At 36.9% G+C, this 13,012-nt stretch overlaps 1 protein-coding gene across 3 annotated transcripts in view; it reads right to left on the minus strand.

Annotated features, from left to right (window-relative positions):
* The window catches only part of LOC103487477 (uncharacterized), a 54,153-nt gene that overhangs the window by 21,737 nt on the left and 19,404 nt on the right, over nt 1-13,012 (minus strand). For all 3 annotated transcript variants that reach the window (XM_051081448.1, XM_051081447.1, XM_051081449.1), the window contains one exon: nt 10,788-10,945. In XM_051081448.1, coding sequence (XP_050937405.1) covers nt 10,788-10,945 — 158 coding nt within the window. The remainder of the gene's footprint in view (nt 1-10,787; nt 10,946-13,012) is intronic.

A 13,012-nucleotide genomic window follows, 5' to 3' on the forward strand; every position in this document is an offset into this window, starting at 1 on the left:
TAGTTGGGGTTGATGTGACATGACAATGTTGCATTAGGCACTAACAAGTGCACAGGATAAGGAATAGAAGCGTCCCATCCAAATCAACCTACAAATATCTCCAACTCTATCATGTAAAAGAGATCTAGAGAGAGCGTTCCAAGGAGGTTTGCTCTCTGAGAGCCGGCAAAAGGGAATAGCCCTTCCCCTTCTGCAGAAGTCCTTCCCATCTTACCTCTTCTCCAATCAACTTCTGAGTGAGAGCTTAGAGAAAAATTAGAGAGAGAAACTTACCAATCATTCCCCTAACTTGTGAAAGAGCCGAAGAATGCATAATAATGCATTCTGCAACTTGGCTCCTTCTTTACTTTCCATTTTTATACATTTTAGTGTAGTGTTTTGACTTTTATATTTTTATGGCCAAAAGACCTACATCAATCAATACAATACATGTTTATCCACTGTCATTCTATCACTTCTTTACTATTCATCTTGTTAACGTGTAAGTAGTTTAAGTATGTGATAAGTGCTTGATAAGAGATCTTTACTTATAAGGTTCAACATGTTTAGCCTGAGTTTCATCCCATCGCCCGATTCTCTTCGAGAGAAGGAATCAGGTGTTGTTTGTTAACTACTCGAGAGAATAAGGAGCGAAAAACACGCTAAACATGCGTGAAATGGGGCTTGACGACAAGCCCAGTTCCAGCGTCAGGCCTCCATCACTTGTGTCCCAAAAGGTGAACAAATGTGGTATCCAGACACCAAAAGGTTGTCCACTTTAAATAGATACATGTGATTCTTACAAGTAAGGAAACCTAAATAGCTATCGCGTAAATATCTTTATCATTTGTATCCCGAAACGCGAACAAGTGTGGTGTTTAGGTGACGAGAGGTTGCTCACCTTAATTAGAAGATGGTTAAGTGATCTATATCGCATCAAGGACTGCCGCATGGCTTAATTGCCTACAATGTGAAGACCTTCCTACATATCTCTTTAATACATGTTAGTGCACTTTTCATAGTCATATCATTCCATGCCACCTTCTACAGAATCCAAGAGTAAATAGTAGAATTAATATACATTTACATCATATTGTATAGATATGTATACCGCCTAAAGTTAGAAGTAATCGCTATCACTAAGCTTGATAGAAATTCACTATTTTCGACCCTGGCTTACTTAGGAAACTTCTTGCTTCGCTTATACTCGAAGCAAGAGAAAAACTTGTATTCGACATAGATTAAGTCGTTACGCATGGAAAGGATGTGTACCTTTTATTGCACGATCCTCGCCTAGAGGCATAGTGAGCACATCGCATGCGATGACCATGTCTTCCCACGTAGCATAGTCACAAACATAGAACCTCAATGACACACCAACGAACTCATAAGTAAGCGAATGAAAGGTGCGATAATATCCGCATACCCCATCCCGCATGGATAAGCATATCCCATTTACTCTACGAAGAGAGGTTTGCGAAGGAAATATTGAAATGACAAATCTACGCACGCAAGCCATCACATATACCAATAGGAATAAGACTAATGGTTTAGTCACAAACATAGCATACAATCGTTAAACATGAAACTTTAGCTTGAAACATAACATAAAGCTTTCTTAAGTAATCAAACTTTCTCATAAACATTAATGTGAAAATATAACATTACAAGACAGAAAAACTTAAAAAGAAAGCTTTTAAAATCTTTAATCAACTTTGGAAAATCACTCACAACACTAAGTATTTCTTCCCTCTCTAAACGCTTAATCAAATCCTTCTTCTCGCCTAATAACAATTCAGCAACACAAACTTTAAGCAATCTCTTTACAAAATCTCAAAATAACTAAGTTAGATTAGTCACCCTTAAACTTCCTTAATTCGCCAACTCCTGCTTGAAGTATTACACATGTAAGCTTAAATAATTTTCTAGGTCATGCTTAGCTTAAACCCTTACACATTGCCCACTAATTAAGCACAATTAGAAAATTTCCCTGAATTTTCCTAACTTTCAACGCCTGGCCTCTTCTCGCCTTGCACGAAAACGCCTCCTTTCCTCACGTCACCTAGCTTTAACACAATCCATCAAAACGCCTAACTCCGCAAAACACCTTCTTCTCAAAACGCCATCTTCAAAATTCTTTACTCAAACTCTTGTTTCAAAATGACCCTCCTTTTCCAGATATGGGTCTCACATACAAGGGCATCCTAATTTTTTTTACTTAAAGTATTTGTTTCCAGATTTATTTAAAGGTCTTGATTGTTAATTTTTTCAACATGAAAGTTGCATTTTTGTCAAACATCATCAATCCACTTATTTGCCCAAACCTTACGAGGCTTCTTCATCTTTTTCTTTAATACACACAGATGTTTAGAGTCCGTCTAAAGTTTTAACTCAAAATGGTAACCATTGGTTTGTCACCATTATAGATGATCATACTAGTTTAACTTGGCCATATTTGTTGACTTACAAGTCGGAGGTAAAAGAGGGGTTTGTTAGATTTTACAATATGATCGAAACTCGATTGCAAACTAAAATCCGCATCCTTCACTCTAATAATGGCATTGAATATTACGATGAACAATTACTCAGTTTCTTACACAAAAAGGGTATTTTTCATCCAGCTACATGTCATGATACTCCTCAGCAAAATGGAATTGCTAAGCGAAAGAATAGACATTTACTTGAGGTTGCTCGTGCCTTTTTATCTATGCATGTCCAAAAATATTTGTGGGGTGATGTAGTCCTTACAGCTACATACCTGATCAATCAAATGTCAACTAAGGTTTTGAATCTTAAAACTTCTCTGAATCATTTACAATATTCTTTTCCTACTAATTGGTTGTTCTCTAACTTATCCATTATTGGTTGCAATGCTTATGTTCATAGTTCCAACCCTACTCGCACTAAACTTGACCCTCAAGCTGTTAAATGCATTTTTGTGACTGTCTCCCATAAAGAAGGCATACAAATGTTTTGGCCCTTTGACCAAAAAGTATTTTGAGAATATGGATGTCTTTTTTGGAAAATCAACCTTTTTTTAGCCAAAATTATCTTCAAGGGAAGCAACCAATCCCTAAAGATAATTTTTGGGACACTTCATCTATCCCAAACATCATTGATTCTAAAATTTGGAGTTCTAATTCTTTGATGCCAAGTGTGGAGTTCTTCTCCAGAGGAAGAAACACTACAAACTGACTTGACAAGTAAAAAACCGGAACTACGGGTTAGACTGTTGAAATGTTACAATTGCTATACAGTTGTTAAACTGTTAAACTGTTAGATTGTTTGACGGTTAGATTGTTAAATTTCTATTGTACAGCTGTTAGTTAGTATGTTAGACAGTTATTAGCTAAGCCCCTACCAAGCATCTATATATATCAAGCTTGGTTGATGTAAATAAACAAGTACAAAAAATAAAGAAACTCACAGCTATTAGTGAGATTTTCCCAAACTCACAGCTATGGTACCAGAGCACTTTTCGCAAAGAAGAATTGCATAACTGAACCCGTACGCCCTTCAAATCTCGTGCAACCTACAGTAACGGCAACACCAGAGACTTCGACAACCGGCAATTCCAACTAGTCAGTTCCGATCACATCCCCTGACCTTGATGCCTAATTAAACTCCTTCATACTTCACCATTCCATCACCCCGACTACCAACCTTGCTTCTACACCATTAACAGGATCGAATAACTACCTATCATGGGGCAGAGCAATGATGTTGGCCTTGTCTGGAAAGAACAAAGTTGGATTTGTCACTGGTGCCATTAAGAAACTATCAGAAGGTAATATGTTATTTGCTTAGAAATGTAACAATGATGTGATAGCTTCTTGGATTATCAATTCTATTTCAAAGGAGATAGTAGCAAGCCTAGTTTATAATGGAAATGTAAAGGAGATGTGGGATGAATTGAAAGAAAGATACAAACAGTCCAATGGACCTCATATATACCAACTGCGAAAAGACCTAGTGACTACTACAGAAGGGAGTTTATCATTGAAATATACTATGCAAAAGTTACCAACATACGGCAAGAGCTTGTGGAATATCGACCTATGAACAAATGCACCTATGAAGGATCAAAGAAGATGATTGATTTCTTGAATGCTGAATTTGTAATGACCTTTCTTATGGGGTTAAATGAGTCCTATTCACAGATTAGAGCCAAATCTTATTGATTGATCCTTTATCTCCCATAAACAGAGTCTCTTCCCTCATCATCCAAGAAGAAAGACAAAGATCTATTCAATCTTCACCATCCACTGAAAGTATCACATTGATGACTAATTCTGAAAGAAGATTCAGCTATGATAAATCCAAGAAGAAAGACACAAGACCTATATGCTCCAACTGTGGCTATAAAGGGCATACTGCTGACAAATGATACAGATTACATGACTACCCACCTGGACATAAACTTGCCAACAGCAGAAATTATGTTCATCAGAGGTAGAACAGTACAATTCATAATACAAATGAGAAAGGGATAGAAATTTCTAAGAGCAATCAATCTGCCTTATTTCCTAGCCACAATAGTGACAAATATACACAACTTCTGAGCATGCTTCAAACTCATCATGACATACCTCAAAATGGTGAGAATTTCAAAAATGAGACTATGCATATAAAAAGTACTTGCTTCTCTGCTTTAACTCACTCAATGATTCCTTAACATGGATTATTGATTCTGGTGCCTCTTCACACATTTGTCATAACAAATCTATGTTCACAAATCTCCATAGCACTCAAAACGTGTACGTTATGCTACCCACTAAGACCCGTCTAAAGGTTGAGCATATAGGAGATATCAAATGATCTAGTCCTAAAAGATGTACTTTATATCCCTGACTTCAAATACAACCTGCTATCAGTAAGTACTCTCCTCAAGGATAAGAAATTTGCTATGTCATTTTCTGATTCTAATTGTCTTATTCATGACAAGTGGCTCTCGAAAATGATTGGGAAGGCTGAATTAACTAACGGGCTCTACCTACTCATAATGAAGAATGAAAGAGTAAACTACATTCAACATACTACTAATGTATAAAGCCTCAGCTTCTATGGGCATAAACGGATGGGAGACCCCTCTATTAGCAGAATAAAGGAGTTAGCTAAAATGATAGAAATTTTTGACTTTACAAACTGTAAAGAAATATGTCACATTTGTCTCTTAGCTAAGCAAAGACGTCTCCCTTTTCCTTCATTGAATAATACTGCTGGAAATACATTTGATCTTGTGCATTGTAATATATGGTATCCCTTTAAAACTCTAACACATGCTGGCTATTCATATTTTGCTACCATTGTAGATGATAAATCTAGATATACTTGAATATATCTTCTGAAACATAAGAGTGACATCCTACAAGTCATTCCTAGATTTTTTTAAGCTAATTGAAACTCAATTTTCAAAAGTTATTAAGATCTTTCGATTTGACAATGCTCCAGAGTTGAATTTCAAGGAATTTTTTGCTAAAACAGGAACAACTCACCAGTTTTCATGTGCCTACACTCCTCACCAAAACTCAATAGTGGAGAGAAAGCATCAACACCTTCTTAACATGGCAAGAGCTTTAATGTTTCGATCAAAAGCTCCTCTCAACTTCTAGGAAGAATGTGTTCTAACTGTTGCATATTTGATCAACAGAACACCTATGGTATTATTGTAAAATAGCACTCCCTTTGCTACCTTGTTCAAAGAAGCAAGTTACAGCATCATCAAGACCTTCGGATACCTTTCCTATGCCTCTACTCTCTCAGTAAACAGGTCTAAATTTGATCCTAGAGCACAACCTTGTGTTTTCATGGACTTCCCACTAGGCGTAAAAGGCTACAAACTATATGACATTGCCAGGAGAAAGTTTTTCATTTCTAGGGATGTCCTATTCTTTGAAGAATTGTTTCCCTTTCATTCCATCAAAGAAAAGGATATTCCCATTTCCTATAACTTCCTTGAGCAATTCGTCATACTAAGCCCCTTATTTGATTGCCTAGAAAAGGAAGTTATCACCAATCCGTTTACTGATGCAAGATCTATGACAGAGGATACCCTTGAAGATAGCCACGGTGCTAATGATCAAAATCCATATACCAGTAACTCAAAAGAAACCAATAACACTAACCAAGCACCAATTCTCACCATGACCAGAAAATCCTCTTGGCCACACCACCCACCCTCTTACCTAAAAGACTTCCGCTGTAACCTTACCTCCCAAAACTCAACTCCCTTTCCTCTTAATCAATACCGATCCTATAATGCCTACTCCCAACACCACAGGAACTATCTGTTCAATGTTACCTCCATTTATGAACCTACATACTATCACCAAGCTGTGAAACATCAAACTTGGAGAAAAGTCATGGCTTTAGAAATAGAAGCTACGAAAAGAATCAACACATGGACCATTGTATCTCTTCCTAAAGATCATCACACCGTTGGTAGTAAATGGGTATATAAGGTAAAGTGCAAACCGGATGGCACCATTGATAGATACAAGGCAAGGCTTGTAGCAAAAGGGTATAACCAACAAGAAGGAATAGATTTTTCAGACACCTTCTCTCCAGTGGCAAAAATAAGCACTGTGAAAATATTCTTAGCCCTTACTGCAGCTTATAACTGGTCCATAAGCCAGATGGACATAAATAATGCTTTCCTCAATGGAGATTTATTTGAAGAAGTGCACATAACCCTACCATTGCAAACCTCTCAAGTACCAAAAAAAGGAGAGAAATTGGCTTGCAAACTAAATAAGTCCATTTATGATCTTAAACAAGCATCAAGGCAATGGTTCCTAAAATTTGCAGCAGCAATATCCTCACATGGCTTTATTCAATCCAAGGTTGATTACTCCTTATTTACTAGGGGAAATGGAAGCACCTTTGTAGCATTATTAGTATATGTTGATGACCTATTACTAACAGGACCGTCTCCTTCAGTTATCAACTCAGTCAAAAATACTCTAAAGGCACACTTCAAATTAAAGGATCTAGGGAAAGCAAAATATTTCTTGGGTTTGGAGTTATCAAGGTCTCAACAAGGACTTATGCTCTCCCAAAGAAAATATTGCCTTCAAATCCTAGAAGATACTAGATTCCTTGATTCTAAACCAGTTGTAGCACCTATGGACTCTAATCTGAAGTTATGTAAATCTGAAGGCTATGGACTCTAATATGAAGTTATGTAAATCTGAAAGAGAACAACTACCTGAGGAAGATGCCACTTGCTATAGAAGATTGATTGGTAGACTGATATACTTACAAATATCAAGAACTAATATTTGCTTCACTATCCATCGCTTAAGCCAACTCCTACACAAGCCTACTAAAAACCACCTAGATGCTGCTCATCACCTATTGAAGTGCCGTAAGGGTTCCCCAGGACAAGGTGTTTTAATAAAACCTATCAATTCATTTCATCTAAAAGCCTTTGTTGATGCTGATTGGAGATCGTGCCTTGACACTAGAAGATCAGTCAGAGGCTTCTTTATTTTCCTAGGGGATTCTATAATCTCTTGAAAATCCAAGAAACAAGCAACTGTCTCAAGATCCTCCGCAGAAGCTAAATATAGAGCCTCGGCAGCAGTCACCAGTGAGCTAATATGGATAATATGGATCACACAGCTCCTTACTGATCTTAAAGTAAAGACCTTAATGCCAACCACTGTCTTTTGTGACAATCAAGCAGCCATTGCTATTGCTTCTAATCCAACATTCCATAAACAAACAAAACACATAGAAATTGACTACCATTTTGTCTGAGACAAAATAGTTGAAGGATTTCTAAAGGTTTTACCTATCAAGACTAGCCTACAACTAGCTTATATGTTTACTAAAGCACTACCTTCATCTACCCTGAACAAACTTATATCCACGTTGGGAATGAAAGATATCCATCGTCCAACTTGAGGGGGAGTATTAACAAATAAAGACTCTTGAAATGCTACAGTTGCTATATAGTTGTTAAATTGTTAGATTGTTAGACTGTTAAACTGTTAAATTTCTATTGTACAACTGTTAGTTAGTATGCTAGACAGTTATTAGCTAAGCCCCTACCAAGCATCTATATATATCAAGCTTGGTTGATGTAAATAAACAAGTACAGAAAATAAAGAAACTCACAGCTATTGGTGAGATTTTCCCAAATTCTGCTTTCTCTATTATATACTAGAAGAGACTTGACTCGAAGGAATTAAGAACAAACAGTTGACCTAGCACAAAACCAATCTAATACCCCGATAAATGATTCTGAAGATCCAAGTAACATACATTCTCCTTCGACTTCTTCTAATTCTCCTGGTTCTTCCCATAATTCCTTGCCCGATGTCTCATATTTTGATATTCCAATTGCCCATAGGAAAGGTACCTGTAAATTTGTTAAATATCTCATTCCAAACTATCTTTTTTATGATAAATTGTCTAACAGTCGTAAAGCCTTCACATCGAAAATAACCAACTTGTTTGTTCCAAGGAATATACAGGAGGCCCTGAATGATTTAAATTGGAAATTAGCAGCATGGAAGAGATGAATGCACTGAAACAAAATTGCACATGGGTCATAGTTGAACTACCAAAAGAAAAGAAAACAGCTGTATGCAAATGGGTATTCACGATAAAATGTAAAGTTGATGGTAGTGTTGAAAGGTACAAGGCCATATTGGTTGCTGGGGGTTTACTCAGACCTATGGAGTTGATTACCAAGAAACATTTGCTCCAGTTGCTAAAATAAATTGTATTAGAATTTTGTTGTCGGTTGCAATTAACTTTGATTGAACTCTTTATCAACTAGATGTTAAGAATGTTTTTCTCAATGGAGAACTGGAAGAATATGTATTTATGGACTTGGCACTTTGTTTTGAAGTACATCTCGGGATTAACAAAGGGTTCAAGTTAAAGAGATCATATATGGTCTTAACCGACTCCTATAGTCAAAGTCAAGCAAATCATACAATGTTCTACAAACATACAAGAAATGACAAGGACTCCTATAGTCAAAGTCAAGTCGATCATACAATGTTCTACAAACATACAAGAAATGACAAGGTTGTCATTTTGATAGTTAATGTTGATGATGTTATTCTTACAAGCAATGATGAGACAGGACTGACTTTCGTGAAGAAAAAATTAGCAAATGATTTCCAAATCAAAGATTTAAGAACTTTAAAGTACTTCCTAGGCATGGAGTTTGCCAGGTCCAAAAGTTGTATTCTTGTCAACCAAAGGAAGTATAGTCTTTATCTATTACAAGAGACAGGTTTACTTGGTTGCAAGGTAGTAGAAACTCAGCAGAATCTGAAATTGGAAGTTACAACAAAGAATGAGATAAAGGAAAGAGAAAAGTACCAGAGATTTGTGGGGATGTTCATAGATCTCTCTCACACGCATCTTGACATCGCTTTTGCAATTATGTGGTAAGTCAGTTCATGCATGCTCTTAAGCCAGCTCACTTTGGTGTAGTTTACATAATCCTAATATATTTGAAAGGTATTCCAGGAAAAGGCATATTGTTTCAAAGACAGGACCATCTCAATGTTGAAGTTTATATTGATTGCTAATTAGGCAAGTAGCACAACAAATAGAAGAACCACTTCTGGATATTGCTCCTTTATTGGAGGAAATCTTGTTACTTGGAGAAGTAAAAAACAGAGTGTGATTGGCAAAAGTAGTGCAGAAGTAGAATTTAGAGCTTTAGCCCATGGTATTTCTGAGGGTATATGGATTAGAAGATTGTTGGAAGAATTGACATTCACTCAGGCAATGCTCATGCGTATTTACTCTAATCACAAGGAAGCAATTTCCATTGCCCACAATCCAATCCTTCACGATAGAACAAAATATATTGAAGCCGATAAATACTTTATAAAGGAAAAGATCGACGCAAGAGTAATATGCATATCCTATCTTCCGACAATAGAACAAATTGCAAATGTGTTACATAAAGGCTTTCCAAAGTGGCAATTTAACAAATTGATTGACAAGCTGGCAATGACCGATATCTTCAAACCAGCTTGACCGGGAGTGTCGACTATTTCCTTTTTTGTATTATATTTTATTGTATTCGTTGTATTATATTTACCAAATTTATTTTTTCCTTCTTTGCAATGGGTTGTTCTTCTATTTAAGAAAACCTTGCTCTCTGTAAAATACAAGAAATATATTATTTAGCAAACATCATCTAACACTACTTAAGAAAAGTCAGATCAACCCAGTCAATTATCATTCGCTTGCCCCCAAAGAGTCCAAAAGAATGCCTGTGTAGGTTGCCAACTAAACCATCTTTTTAGTACCACCAAAAGAGACATAGGAAGACCGAAAATGTTATTAGGACATGTCCAAGACCAACAAAAAGCTTCCACAGTAATACCTAGAAAAGCATATGGACAATGCATGAATATATGAGTTGGAGATTCAAATGGCATTGACACATGATGCACCAAGATGGAGAAACAGGCATGTAAGACATTCATGGTTGTAAGAGCTCAGCAGTATAAACAGTCTAAGTTCAAGCTCCCAGAGAAAAATTTATATTCTTTTAGGATAATGATTCAGACAAATGACTGAACAAAGATCCTTCATAAGAGACTCCACCATACCTAGCAAATCTATCATATGAGATTTAATAGAGAAAGACAGAAGATAGATCTAAGGACCAAAATCATGTACCAGGAGAAGGACGTAATCTAGAGAAGACAAAAAAACTACAAAATATCTTATTTCCATATCATTTCACTACTATAGACAATAGACTTTAACAAGTGTACCATGGCTAAAATCCAAATAAAAGATTAAGAGACAATTACGATGCTCACCTGATCAGTTCATCAACATATTTGAGCCATAAACTCAAAGAGATGCTCTCTTTGTCACCTGCAAGGGCCTTAAATAGATTGTGTACTGTGGATCGATCTGCTACACCAGAAATAGCTGGTGCAATACGCGTAAAAGCCTCTTCTCTAACTAACATCTTCTGCAATACCAAAAAGAACCAATTAGCTTGCCAATCTGTTCATCAAATAAGAAGTTACTAAATTTTCTAACAATTGTCAAACAGAAAGGTCATCCTCCAAACAGAGAAATGAGACGGAAGGCACATGCACAATAATAGCAGGGACTTTGTCCATTATTATCAGTCACCAAAACTTTCTAGCATCTATAAAATCATATTCCTTCACGTTATCAATGATATTAAAAATACTATTTTGATAAGTTAGATTCAGTCTAAACTTTAAAGGTATGTAGAAGATTCAAATATCATTTCTTAAAGGATACGTTATTCAACAAAATTGCATGCTTGATTTTGTTAGATCCATGCAAATCTTGTGATCTATCATTCAAATCTTGATATCATTCTTATTTTGAAGTTTGATTCACTTGTTCCAACCGATCCTCTCACCCCAAAGATTCCACAGATAAACCTACAGAATAATTACAAAAGCTTTTCAAAGTCAAAACCCAAGAAGAAACATAAAATCTAACAAAGGACCAAACATATGAGGAGTCCCTCTCTTAACCTTTAAATACTTATAGTATCTCTTACTCCAACGATCCCACAAGATAGCTCACTGTTAAGCCCCCTATTATTCACACATACAAACGCAGGGGCAGAAAAGGTAATAACCAGGTGACAGCTTAACCTATGAGGACTATGGAAAGAATATCTGCTGTGGGTCCCACAGGATGGTATGGGAGTTTAAGTTTTTGGGATTGCTGAAGGCTAGGTCATTTTTTAGAGAAAAGTTGCAGAAGCTTTCAAGGAGAAGGCTAGCATTCTCAGCTGGAGTGCCTTTCTTTAGTCTTTACTCATTTCTTGTTGTTATTATCTGCTGTAGTATTTTCACTATTTAGAGGATATCAATATGAACTTTGTTTTCTACTATATTTCTATCAATATATAAATACAAAGTACTGTGGCTTTTTCTCTGTTGTGTTGTTGGGAATTTACTGAGTGGCAGGTATTGGGTCCTAACAAATTGGTATGAGAGACGCCAAAAGTCCTGGGGAGAACACAAGCAATGGCATAGAAACAACTAGACGAAAGGATGGAGATTAGTGAGAAGGAAATTCTGGGATTGAAGGAGTTGATCCTCGGTCTAACTAACAGTGTAGAGAAATTATCGAATGATGTTCAAGAAAAGTAGTATGAACAAACGTCCAGAGGAATCTTGTGCGTCCGATGGGTCTGGGTTGAAAACGAAAGGCAAGGTAGAGGACGTTGATGCAATGTTCGGTCTCATGGGTGGTATCCCGGATAGAAGCAAATATAAACAGTTAGAGATGCCAATTTTTTCCAGCGTGATCCCAAAATTTTGGGTGTATCCCCAAGCACTATTTCACGATCAATGAACTCACCGAAGCGGAGAAAGTGAAGGTAGTTGTGGTGAGCTTTGCCCAAGACAAAGTAGACTGGTTTCGATGGAGCAACAACCGAAAGAGAATTACGTCCTAGGAAGATCTAAAAGTGAGGATGTTTGAGCATTTTATGGTTCCCGGAGAAGGCAGCTTCGGTGCTCGACTCATATGCATTCAGCAAGATGGGTCATACACTAATTACGTGAAGAAATTCTCGAACTACTCCGGGCCCTTACCGGAGATGACAGAAAGCGTATTGATGGATGCATTCGTAACAGGTTTAGAACCAACCTTGCAAGCTGAAGTAAAAGCGGCAACATTTAACTTCAGAAGACTTTATGAAGGAAGCGCAGTTAATAAATGACCGGAATGCGGCCCTAAAATTGGCCTTGAGCGAATTGGGTTGTAGTGGGTCGGGTAAGTCTGAGGCCCAAAACAAAATTAAAAACGAAGAGAAGGGGACAAACTCGAAAAAGAAAAGAGATGAAGAACAGTGTATCCGATGAAACAAATCTCTATTCCGATCAGGGGAAACAACTCGCGAGGAGAACCGCTCGTGAGAAGGCTATCGAACAATGAATTTAGGGCACGATTGGACAAGGGATTGTGTTTTCACTGCAACGAGGAATCTTAACATGGGCATAGATGCAAGATCAAGGAAAACAGGGAACTTATGTTATTTATT

The sequence above is a fragment of the Cucumis melo genome, chromosome 2, assembly GCF_025177605.1.
Source record: "Cucumis melo cultivar AY chromosome 2, USDA_Cmelo_AY_1.0, whole genome shotgun sequence".
In the NCBI taxonomy this organism is placed as follows: domain Eukaryota; kingdom Viridiplantae; phylum Streptophyta; class Magnoliopsida; order Cucurbitales; family Cucurbitaceae; genus Cucumis; species Cucumis melo.